This window comes from Mytilus galloprovincialis, chromosome 9 (genome assembly GCF_965363235.1).
Source record: "Mytilus galloprovincialis chromosome 9, xbMytGall1.hap1.1, whole genome shotgun sequence".
In the NCBI taxonomy this organism is placed as follows: Eukaryota; Metazoa; Mollusca; class Bivalvia; order Mytilida; family Mytilidae; genus Mytilus; species Mytilus galloprovincialis.
The window spans coordinates 71,078,658-71,092,206 of NC_134846.1; the positions used below are offsets into that span (position 1 = coordinate 71,078,658).

General features: G+C 35.6%; 1 protein-coding gene across 2 annotated transcripts in view; it reads right to left on the minus strand.

Annotated features, from left to right (window-relative positions):
- The window catches only part of LOC143045813 (FERRY endosomal RAB5 effector complex subunit 3-like), a 35,295-nt gene that overhangs the window by 20,595 nt on the left and 1,151 nt on the right, over positions 1-13,549 (minus strand). For both annotated transcript variants that reach the window (XM_076218593.1, XM_076218592.1), the window contains exons 2-5: positions 8,852-9,003; positions 7,800-7,948; positions 6,883-7,064; positions 6,068-6,155 (exon numbers count right to left, since the gene is read on the minus strand). In XM_076218593.1, the coding sequence (XP_076074708.1) occupies positions 6,068-6,155; positions 6,883-7,064; positions 7,800-7,948; positions 8,852-9,002 (570 nt within the window). In that variant the 5' untranslated portion in view covers position 9,003. The remainder of the gene's footprint in view (positions 1-6,067; positions 6,156-6,882; positions 7,065-7,799; positions 7,949-8,851; positions 9,004-13,549) is intronic.

A 13,549-nucleotide genomic window follows, 5' to 3' on the forward strand; every position in this document is an offset into this window, starting at 1 on the left:
TCCCCAAAATCAGAGCCTGCTGAAAGTGATATTGTTCTGGCTATGGCAGATCTATATCCCTTTATAGTAGAAGGAGAATAACCTTTCTCCTCAAAAAGGTAAAGGAAGAAATCCGCTAACTGTTGTACAGTGACAGAGAGTGGATTAATCTGCTTCGACAGACACCAAGTACAGAAGATAGACCATTTGGAGTCATAAACTGCTCCTGTAGATTGTCTGACTGATCCTGAGATACGCTTGGTTGCTCCCTCAGAAAAGCCTCCCTTTCTGAGGGAATCCCTGACAACAACCAAGCGTGCAGATGGAGATTCTCCAGACCTTGATGCAGTTTTCTTCCTTTGAATTGAGACAGTAGATCCTCTCTTAGAGGCAAACAAAGGGGCTTCGCACAACACAGAAGTAGTAGTTCTGGGAACCAAGACTGTCTTGACCAAGCCGGAGCAATAAGAATGGTCTTGCAAAGATCCCTCTGAATCTTGTGCAAGATCTTTGGAAGAAGACGAAAAGGAGGGAACATGTAACTGAACATTCCCTTCCAAGATAGGGTCATAGCATCTACTGCCCAAGCTTTCTCGTCTGGAATGGGAGAAACGTAAGTCTCCAATTTGTGATTCAGACTGGTGGCAAAAAGATCTATATGAGGACGATCCCAACGAAGAATGATCTCCTGAAACACTGATGGATGAATTTCCCATTCTGTGTTCACTGGAACACGGGAACGGGAGAGAGCATCCACCAGAAGATTTTGACTGCCTGGAACATGTCTCACTGACAGAAAAATATTGAGACTGTGACACAGAAGAAGAATTTCCTTGCTCAGATGATACAGAGAAAAGGAATGGGTCCCTCCTTGATTCTGAAGATAAGCCACTACTGTGGAGTTGTCCGTGGCAACCAGTAGTGACTGACCCTGAATCACAGCCTGAAACTGACGGAGAGAAAGAAACACAGCTCTCATCTCTAGAAGATTGATGTGTTCCTCCAACTGAGCACCTGACCAAAGGCCTGATGCTGTCCTGCCCTCCAGATAAGCTCCCCAACCCATCAGACTCGCATCTGTGAACAAAGTTAGGCTGGGGTCTGGAGGATCCAACAAAACTCCCTTCCGAAGATGTTTTTCCTGAAGCCACCATTGAAGATGAGGTAACAACCGAGGAAGGATGGGAACAGGTGCCTCCCACAACTGAGAAATTGGATGCCAAAACTCCATCAGATACCACTGGATTGGACGAATGTGTAGACGTCCTAGTGGAATGACGTCCATGATCGAAATCAAGAAACCCACCAGCTGAAGCAATTGACGAGCTGGGACAGATGAAAACTGAGTCAGAGCATTGACTAACTGACATACCTTGACTACCTTCTCTTCTGGAGGAAGCACTAGACCCAAATCTGTCTGAAAATGTTCTCCCAGGAAATTGAAACTCTGACTGGGAATTATCTCTGATTTTTCCCATGAAATCAAAAAACCCAGTCTCAGGAGTAAAAGGATAGACAAATTGGTGTGTTCCTCCAAAAGAGAACGGCAATGATTCTTGATGAGAGAATCGTCTAGGTAGGAATGAATGAGAACTGCCCGAGTATGAAGATACGACACCATCGTCTGAAAAATCCTGGTTAAAACTAGGGGTGCAATAGCCAGGCCAAAAGGCATAGCCTTGAAACTGTAAACCTTGTCTGCCCACACCAGTCTCAGGAAATGACGAAACTTGTGAGAAATAGGGATGTGAAAATAGGCGTCCATCAAATCTAGAGAGGTTGTCCAAGTTCCTAAATGAATTGTCGACCTGATAGACCTGTTGGTCTCCATTTTGAAATGTGGGACCACCAGATACTGATTGAGAACAGAAAGATCTAGAACCGGTCTCATTTTCCCGTTCTTCTTGGGTACCAAGAACAGCCGGGAATAAAACCCTAGATGAAAAGGAGGATTTACCTCCTCCAATACACCCTTCTGAATCAGAATGTTCACTTCGTTTTGTAACAACTGATTCTTTTGAGAATCCTTTGTCACTGACAGATTGATTGGAACAGGAGAAAGAGGAGGCTGTTCCAGAAACTGAAGTTCCAATCCCCTCCGTAAAATCGAAAGTACCCACTTGTCTGATGTTATCAGAGCCCATTGATCTAGAAAGTGGGACAGCCTGCCCCCCACTGGAAGATGAGGAAGAGGAGAAGTATAATTTTCCTCTTCCAGTGGGGAACGATTCAACGGAGGGGACAACACATCACTTACCCTGCTTCTTTCCCTTAACCACTTTAGCTTTCTTCCCACTTGAATAGTTGGGACGAGAAAAAGCTGGCCTCTTCGTAGACTGTGAAGAAGAAGAAGAGGTAGAAGCCTTGGGTTGATGAGAAGACGAAGAAGAAGAAGGATTATTCATCTGAGTAGTTTTGACAAATCTTTTCCCATCAGTGACCTTCACATCCACCTTGACTACAGGAGGGGCCTTATTCACCTCCTCCTGTAACTGCTCTAAGGAAACAGAGAACAACTTGTCCTTAGACAAAGGAGAACTGACAAGTCTCTGCTGAAGAGCTTCAGAGACAGTTGATTTTACAAGAATCTCCTGTCTCTTAGCAAGAGTAAAGTTGGCCACAGTACCAAGAAGAAGGAATTGAGACATTCCAAGACTCTTGTCTACCTGAAGCAGCATAGACCTCAAATCTGAAAATTCCTCCCCTTTGTCCTTTAACAGAGACCCAGCTGCTGACAAAAAGTGCTCAGCTGTCTCAAGAACAAAAGTCAAACACCTCAGATTATTCTCTGACTTGACATAAGAAGCTTGAGAAAGTCTGAGGCCATCCAAAGGTTTCGAACCAAGCAAACTAGAAAAAGCCCGGTCACAAGCAGGAGCCGACATACCCAAGGAAGATCCATGGATCTCAAAGTCCTTAGATCTACATCTCCCTGGATAAGAGGCAGGTCCGAAACCAGAGAACTTACTACCACCAGTTTTGCTAGTGTTAGCAAGATTCTCAGCCAGAGAAGAGTTTACAAAAGACAAAGCAGTTGTAAAGTGCCCAGACTCTGGAAAAGAATAATACCCCTTAGACTCTGGCTTGACTATACCTGAGCAAGCCATGAAATCTGAAGGAGTAGAAGAAACCCTAGGTGGAGACGACATGGGCATATCCGACATATTCCTACGAATAGAATAGACCAGACTCCTAAGGCATTCTGGGTTACCTGAAGCAGGATCCTTAGGAGCGAAAGCATCTCCCTCTGTGCTTACTACACTATCAACATCAGAAATACCATCTTGGTCCTCCAAAAAGTTACCTTCCTGACTTCTAGGGGCCAAAGAAACTGAGTCGTCTTCCAACAACTGTCTAGGAGGTCTGGGAGGATCCTGTGCAGGATCCTGAGACAGACCCCTAGACTCCATAAGATCAAGCCTGTTACCAAATTCCAAAAACTTAGCATTAACAGTAGCTTGTATCTTGTGAATGGAGGTGGTAAGACTCCTCATCTCATCCTTAAAGGAGGATGACTCTGAAGAGGATCTACCACCAAACCCCTGACCAGACCAAACTGATTGAGCCGAATAAGGATCAAAAGGCTGGGGATAAGGCGGCAAGTTGGGCATTCCCATAGGCATGGGAGGGTATGCAAAATTCATGGGCCACCTAGTCCGAGAAAAGGGGTCACTCCTGATGCCAGCTGGTAGTGTCTCCTGCCTGCTTGTCGTGCAAGCCACAGGAGACGTTGGTATCTCTGCAGGCCTAGTTACGGTATGTGATACCCTGCTAGGCCTAGATAACCTCAACTGACTAGCACCAGGAGTGAAAGGCAAAGTCCTGACAGGAACAGGTTCCGAGTCCTGTTCCAGACCGACACCAGAAACACCTGGAATAAACTCCAAACTTCTATCCCAAAATTCATCTGAATGGGTGGCCGAACGCCAAGGGGACAACAAATTACCATTGGATGTGTGAATTTGACTGTCACTTACCTCTTGGGTACCTGAAGCTGGAATTTTATCCATAATATTCAGATAAAATTAATATAAAATTATCCAAATATACTATAATTATAAACAAAAATATCAATATAAATTACTAAATATATAAATTATCAACTTGTTAAACTGTTAGTGAAAAAATAAGCTTTTTCCTCCTCCACAAAAAAACGTGCAGCATGCGTTGTAGAACCGGAAAAAATGATGAAGGTTTAGGACACACAGGTGTCAGGTGGGAGAGGTTGTCACGGGGTCATGGTTTCTTTTTCTGGCTGGTTTCCGGTTGAATAATGCAGCGAGTGGACTGATATCTAAATTTATGAAGGTGAGGTATTTAATGTAATAAAACTTTTCTCATCAGGAGAGTCTTCTGTTATAATTTTCAAGTTTATAAAGTTCAACGATTAATTGTAAGGCAATGCATGACAATATGGCTGTATAGCCAGTCAAGGTCGTTTAAAAACTTCCATCATCACAGGAATCAACATAAAGGTGTAGGGGCAATAATTGACCAAAAAACTACTGAAAATTAAAAATTTAAAACTTGACTAAGGTACAAGATATTCAGAAAAACAAAACAAATTTGACATTGAACAAGTTACCATGGCAACAAATCTTGACTCAATCTGCATATTTTGTAAAATTTTGTGATTTTCCTTGTTTTTCATCAAATTCTAAGTATATTTTAGATTGAAAAAGTATGTGCGCATCCAAGAAACAACTTTATATTTGGTGAGATTATGTCAATAGTTATAATAAAGCTTCTGTTAAATTATTTTGTTGTTTCTTGGATGCGCATGATGTTTCCACAAACGGAAATAATGATAGAAAACTGCATAAATTCTGTATTTTTCATCGTTTTGATGAAAACCATACATATTATGACGTAATTGTGACGTCATCAGATAAAAATCTTTATGTTTTTCATTTATATTTCTTGACCCTATGCATTTCTAAATTTTATGTGCAAATTTGAAATAGTTATCAAACATTTTATTTTCTTGGGCCAAAACCTTTGTTCCTTCCTAACGGATGTTCCACTTGGAACTTTGTTATAAACAATGTCATAATACCTAATTCTTATGACTTATTATAAATAAAATGATTATTATTTCTGTGTATGTTCTTCTAAGATAGTGCATTGCTAAATATAACAGAACAAGTTAAGGTCAAACAATGTTAAACTCATACTGATAATTGAAAAAAAAAAAGCAAATAAAAAGTTATATGTGGTACACACAAATGGGACAGCAATCTAATGACATACAAAATCCAAAAGATACAAGAGGTCATCATAGTTTTCAACAGTACTTACTATAGACAATAGCAATATTACAAGCTATTTTACAATGTGAATAAATGTAACAGAGACTATCAAATATTAACCCTCAAAATCAAAGTCCATAAAAGACAAAAATCATTTTGATATAACCATGGAAGTAAAAATTGTATAAAGACAACCACTTACTGGGTTCCTGACTTGGGATAGGCACATGAACATTGTCCTAATGGATTTTTTACTAGTTTTTAAGCACTAAAACCTACTAGCAGTTGAAATTTTTGTAGATCTCATATAGCAACTTTAAAAAACAGACAGGAAGACATGATCTTGTGCATTTTATGCTCCCGTGAAAGATTTGTATTACCACTGACTGAATACTTAACAAATCACATATACAAGCTCAACATATGCCTCCTAATGGAACATCTACCATGCTCAAATGCAGACATTTTACAAAGTAAGGATTATTTTTGCAAGGGGGTCTCTTTCTATATACAGGTATAGTGGTATACACAGACATTTCACTAAAATGGGTCTGCATGTGTTCGAAGTAATTGTTATATTCTATGTGTAATGAATCTACCTGCATCCATTCATAGTTATTGTTATATTTTATGTGTAATTAATTTACCTGCATCCATTCATAGTTATTGATATATTTTATGTGTAATTAATTTACCAGTATCTGCTCAAAGTGAATGTTATATTTTATGTTTTATGAATTTATCTGCATCAGTTCAAAGTGATGGTTATATTTTATGTGCAATGATTTTACCTGCATTAGTTCAAAGTGATTGTTATATTTCATGTGTAATGAATTTACCTGCATCTGTTCAAAGTGGTTTTGAGCTAATTCATTAACTTCATCGTTAGAATAAGTCTTGACTGCCTCATCCATTTCCTCTCTTTGTCTATAATAACAAACATCGTAAATATTATAAGAAAAAACACAATGATTCAATTATAAAAAATTGAAGAGCTGCACCATGAGTGTATGCTATGCCTGTTGCTGTTTCAATGGATAAAGTTCCATAACTCCTCAATGTCATATCAGAAATTTATAAATTAAAAAAAAAATACATGGAGGTTATTTTAATAGTTATAAACAAGCTTAAGTCATCAAAGAAAAATTATCGGTCAAAAATATTGTGTCATTTACTTAGAGTTAGAGGATTGACAGAGAAATTGCCTGGACCCAGCAATAAGCAGTCCCTTAAATCTCAAATAGTATGAGCTACAGCAAGTCAGTCGAGAAAAAATAAAATTGCTATTTTCTATATAAATTCAATGCAATAAACTTTTTTGTTGAAATGTTAGTAAAGTACAATGCAAATGCTGAAATCTAAATGGCAAAACTTTAACATCCAAAGTATGCAAAAGTTTCAAAGTCCAACGACCATGACTGATCCGGCTGGCCCAATGAATCCCCTTGAAAATGAGATTGGCCTATGCTTGCACAACTGTATACCAAATATCAATGACTCATCTTAAGAGTTTTTCCTTTAACTGATATAATCACAAATTTTAACATGAAAACAATGAAAAGTTTGAAAGTCAATAAACTGTAACTGAGGTACGGTAACATAGCCAGATAGTCTCATGAAAATGAAATGTGCCAATGCTAATACAAGTGCATACCTCTGTTGCAGATGACCAAGATCAGCATCTCTTTGGCGTAACAAGTCTTCTACTGTCAAAGAGTATGTATGTTCTAGATTTAGTAATGTATCTAATGCTGGTGAATGAATCAGAGCGTGATAAACTTTAGAGAACTTTTCTTCCTGGGTCTCTGCCTCTACTTTGGCATATGTCTTCACTTCCTGCAAAAAGAATCATCAAACTGATAAGAAATTAATGAAAACATATTGAAGTACCAGTATATGTTCTAAAGTATTGATGTTGGTAGTTTTTACTTCTCTACCTTTTTATCTTAATGCAGTATTTTAAGTAACAAATAGATATAAGAAGATGTTGTATGAGTGCCAATGAGACAACTCTCCATCCAAGTCACAATTTGTAAAAATCAAACCATTATAGGTCAAAGTACAGTCTCCATTGCGGAACCTTGGTTCACACTAAGTGCATGATTTGGCTGCATACTTAGATACCCTAACTCTTCCAGTGATGGACTTTTTTTCTGCTTTCCCTACATTTATACCAAAACCTACCCACCAATCAATTGATTATTCCATCAATTTTCTATATCACATAGCCTGTACAAGATACAGAAAATTTATGATATTCTAATAAAAAATTCTGATTTTGAAGTTGCAAGCTACTAGAACAAACTAAAATTATCATGATTATCACCTTTGACCTTTTGTTCAATCTATCTGATTTTGAAGACTACCAAGATCCTGTTTTACAGAAGATACAGTCATCCAGTCTTCATTACATGGATATATTTCCCAAGATAAAGTCATCCAGTCTTCATTACATGGATATATTTCCCTAACAGTCATCCAGTCTTCATTACATGGATATATTTCCCTAACATTTTGAATGTTTGTCCTATGAAATGATTTACTCATGGATCTTCAACTGAAAATCCTTACCTGTGTGAAAGCTTTTGACCATTTATCAACCAAACTGTCCACAGATGCTTGGTCAGCCTTCTTTATTTCATCTATCTTTTTCTGTACATTTTTTTCATAAGTTTGTTGTGTGTGTTTCCACACAAATGCATCTAGTTTTTCTTTCAACTCTGAAATAAATAAAGTAAAGTACACATACATACATACATAATAGACAATGCTTTAAATTATTTTACATTTAAAATATGACAAAAATTCTGTCCACCTAGTATTCAAATGATGAAAACTTTAGACAATCTTGGCTTTTCTGTTTCAAGCTTTATCAAAAACTATCAAAGCCAATAATGTTTGAAAGCTAAGGATGAATAGGAACTGTAACAGTTAAAAAAAGGGGGTGTAAAGGAGGGTATCTGCACGGAAGAATGCGAAATAGAATTACCATTTCACGATGAACGACCAATTAAAAAGTTCTTGCACGTTGATTTTATTACCAGTTTCACGAAATATGGTGAATGTCGAACCCTTTGCACGTCTGCACGTAAAATAAAAATGGCAAAAACACATTGCACAAAAATAACCCTTTCCCACCCTCTTAAAAAGTTACATAACCAAAAAAAAACTAAAAACATAGCCAAATTCAACTTATGCAATTTTGCCAGAGATAGTTGAAACCTTAGTTTCCTTATACATTGTGCGTACCGTAATTTCTTTTATGAAAGAAATGAAACAACAATTGTAGTTTTTTCTGATAGGTATTTGTTAAATTGATGCTTCAATGAAACTATGATTTAATACAATTGTCTGGCCAATGAAATAATCTAGTGAATGTTAAGGGAGGACATAAAAAAATCAATGAAGGATAAAAAAAAACTTAATTCAAATAGTTTGGGGGTGGGGGTGGGGAGAAGGGGGTCTTAATTGCTGCAAGTTTTGTTTAATTGACATCGATTTTATACATCCTTATTGCAATTGGTCAATCATTTTTTCCCAAATTAAGTAAAGCTCAGTGAAAAACCATATGAATTAAGTTTTTTATCCTACATTGAACTTTTGAAATCGTAAGTGATACTTACCATTCTCTATAAAACATGGCAAATTATGAGCAGTAACTAATTGACCAATGAAATCATTCAGTGGCTGCTTCAGTGGTATGGGAACAGGAACTTCTAATGTTGATACTAAATCTTTACTGAGGAATGTAAACTTGAAGTCTTCCTTAGACATTCTGAAACAATATATTTTTATTAAACAGATATAAAACAAATAACCCTATATTTTTTTATTATTTGCATTGATGGATGAAAAAGAAGAAGATGTGGTATGATAGCTAATTACAAGGACCACTTTCCCCAAAACCAAAAGGCAAGGTTGTAAATAACTATAGGTCACAATAGGTCTTTCAACAATGAGCAAAAGGCATACTGTTTTGTACAAATACTACCATAATTTTAATATTATAATTGAAAATAACATTCCAACTTTTACTGGACAATATTCAACAATTCTGGTTAATAAACATACAACAATCAACTTACAACAATTCTGTAAGAAACAATATCCACAAACAATCAATAATCTGCAGTCTAACTGACCGTTTGTGATATGAATAAAGGTCAGAAAAACAACCTTGAATCATGGGTAACAATTTAATGTGTGAATGATTACATTGCAGTTTTTCTAACCAAGAATTTATACAAATTAACACTTGATATAAAGCAAGTGAAAATCAATTTTAATAATGTGTTCATAACTTCATGAACTTTAAAACGCCAACATAAGATTTCAAATTAACAGTCTTGCTGCTTTAATATCAAAACAAAATTTAATACAACAAAAATTTAAGAACAAGATGTACAAAATAAGGTAAATATTTCTTTTTGACCACAACTGTTCTGTGAATGGTAAAGAATTATATAACTAATTGAACAAAAGAGCATGAATTTATAAGATTATAAAATATGATTGCCAATACAACAACTTTCCAAAAGGGTCAAAATAAAGAGGATGTATTGTAAGCAACTTTAAGTTACTGTAGGATGTTAAAAAATTAGCAAAACCCATACAGTATTTAAATTTCTCTTATTTAATCAAATGGTCCTTTGAAAAATTAAATAATTATCTGGTTGAATATCTATTTGCTGTAACTCATATCAAGCCTTCTTCTGTAATGAAAAAAGTAGATGTGCTAGATACATGTATAGAGAATATCTAGCACATTTAACTTTTAAAACTTACTGGAGCTGTGACCAGATGATTAAAATTGTAATTTTTTTCTTTGACAATAGCTATGTGTGTTTCAGCAATACAGTATGTTGAAGATAATATTTTGAATGCCACTTGAAAATAAGGGAATATTGGATAGGGACAGAAAGTGGTTGGTTCTCTAACTCATGGAGAGCCATGATATAGTGGTTAGTGTATCGGACCACTAACACAAAGGTTCCTGGTTCGATTCCCATGCAGGATTAAAATTTCAGGGACTGAATTTTCGGCTCTACCTTGACACCATTTGCAAGTATGGTCTTGAGGAAACGACGATAGTTCGTTGGAAGGGGATGATAAATGGCTGACCCGTGTTATAGCCATATCTCTTGCACGTTAAAGACACCCTTGTAAATTTCCAAAAAAAAGAGCAGGCTTATGCCGCTACAAGGCAGCACCCGCAAAGTGGAAATATAAGTTGCAAAACTTGTTTCCCAATCCACTATAAATAAATATGTTTAAACTAACTAACCCATAATTTTGGCCTTAAGAATTTGAAAATTTTAACTGACATCATTAAAAAAATGACAAATCTCTTATAAAAGTGACTATATAAATGTAATATAGAATTGAGAATGGAATTGGGAATCTGTCAAAGAGAAAAACAACCTGACCTAAGAGCAGACAACAGCTGAAGGGTGAGAAAATTTCACACCAAGAGGTGGTCCTCAACTGGTCCCTAAATAAAAACTTTCCTATTTCAGGCTTATATACAAATTTGAAGCAGATATACACATGATACACTTATCTTATTAAACTTTAAAAGAAGAATACATTTCACAATACATTCACCTAAACCTGTTCAGTGGTTGTTGTTGGCTCATGTCTGTCATATTTGTTTTTCATAGATTGTTTTGTTCAAGAAAGGCTGGAAATTTCTCTAAAGATTTGTTTCAAATTTTTCATGTCAGTGCCTTTTATAGCCAACCATACTGTGTGGATTGTCTCATGGTCGAAGGCCTTATAGATGCCTATAATTGCTAACATCCAGTTCTTTTGAACTTTGTTAGATAGTTGTCTCATTGACAATCATACATTATCTCCTCGTTTATACACTAGATCTACTCAAACAATTAAAGTCATAAAAATACACCTTTTACAGGGCTGATTATTTGGGTTACTGGCTTTATTTCTTGATCCCTCAAAGAGTTGTAGCAAGGATTCTTAATATGCATGGCAATATGCTTACAAATGATTTAATGTCCCCCATTCTGACCACTAGTGACTGAAAATTTATATATCCTGTCCGTCATACGGCGTCCTATTTTAGACAGTATTTCACTGTCAGTAAGAGGGCGCACTACGTTTACGCGCATTTGGGGATTAAAATGTTTTACGTTTGCGCGCAGCTTTTGATTACATTTGCGCGCATTCATTTTACAGGTAAACTCAGGTAAAAATATAAATAAAAAATTAAATTAATTATAATTGACTATATTTTTTTTAATTTTCATAATAAATATTTCTTAATTCAAATTATATATTTTCATATTAAATTCTAAAACAAATTATAAAGTGATCATTATAAACTCGTATAGCTTAAGACATACATCTAACTTCATTGCGAATATTTCAGAGTGAAAAGTGTTTCAACGAATAGTGATCGTTTTTAAAATTAGTAATTAATTTAAGTTAGTTTGTAAAGTTACACCAAGGCACTAACATGGAGTTTCGGCATGTATACCGACATGTATAGAAATGAATTTATCAATACTTTAACCTTAACGATTAGGTATGTTTTAGCATTTTAGAATTTTTATCTTTATATTTTTTCTAAAATTTAGTGCTTGTGCATAATAAAACGGACTTTTCTTTCTCGAAATCCCACTTTAACCTCATCGTTGGTGAGCTGGGGACTAACACTAACGGACCAAAATTACCAAATTATAATCAAATAAGTATTATTACCTGTATTTTACCTGAGTTTACCTGTCAAAAAATGCGCGCAATTGTAATCAAAAGCTGCGCGCAAACATAATGATTTTTGCGCGCAAATGTAATGGTAATGCGCGCAAACGTAATGCACCGCAGTAAGAAGGATACCAAGAGATGACCATATATACCTTTGGCCTGAACTGATTGAATTATACACCAATTGTAATCTGTAATTATATTTTCCATTTTTTTAAGATATCATATAAAACTAATAAGATATAATTATTAGAAATCTTATGAAGTATATAAGATATCTAGTTATCTTAATGAGATATCTTATTAACTAAAAATTTTATATACAGTATCTAAATTACCTGCCTTTTAAGATACCCTCTAAACACAGGCACTTGTCTCAGAAAAAAAAATTTCCTATATACCTTAATATACCTTGTTATATTAAGGTATATAGGATTTTTTTTCTGAGACAAGTGCATGTGCCTCTAAACTAATATTGATATGTCATAAAGTTTCAATTAAATCTTTTTAACAAATACATTATAAGATATCTTTAAAAAAAGAAGATGTGATACATCATTGCCAATGATAAAACTGAGAATGGAAATGGGGAATGTGTCAAAGAGACAACAACCCGACCATAGAACAGACAACAGAAGAATTCACCAATAGGTCTTCAATGCAGCGAGAAACTCCTGCACCCAGAGGCGTCCTTCAGCTGGCCCCTTAACAAATATCTATACTAGTTCAGTGATAATGGACGTCATACTAAACTCTGAATTAGAGACTTGTAACTCTCCACAGGAGACCAAAATGACACAGAAATTAACAACTGTACGGCTTTCAACAATGAGCAAAGCCCATATTGCATAGTCAGCTATTACTGCATATGTAAATGCTCTTTTGTTCCAACGTTGGAAAGTTGCGGGCGGAAAAAATTAACTAGCCGAAAAGTTTTGGAGGAACTTATTAACTAGTTACTTTGTTCTTCCTCTGGTTTAAAAGTTCCATCGGAACAAAGTGACTACTTTTTCCCAGAACTTTTCGACTGCACTGGGAATATAACAACTAGTTGGAAAGTTCCATCAGAACGAAATAACTACATGAACTAGTTGAAAAGTTCCGCCAGAACATAGTAACTGACGGAACATAGTGGCTGTTACACATAGTCAGCTATAAAGGCCCCCAATATGACAATGTAAAACAATTCAAACGAGAAAACTAATGGCCATATCTATGTATAGATATCTGAGATACATTTTATAAGATATTGTTTAAACAAATACTTAAGGTGGCTCGGGACTATTCGACTGCGCATAATTTCACGCATGAATTACAAAAGTATTTGTCGTAAATTCGATATAATTTTTTTTAATATTTTGATTGATTAGAAATGTCAAATCATTGTAGTTATGTAACTAATAGAATATTTTCGTTATTATCGGTATTTTTTAAAGGGTCAAAATGACAATTCACCCATTTTCACCATTTTCCCGCCAAAATTTGGGTTTTAAGGTAAAATATTTTTTTTTCCTTATCGGTGACCTATGTTTTTTATTGGCTCATTCTTTGAAGCTATATTCCAGCTTTTCATATAACAGTTTTGGACCAATTGTCAT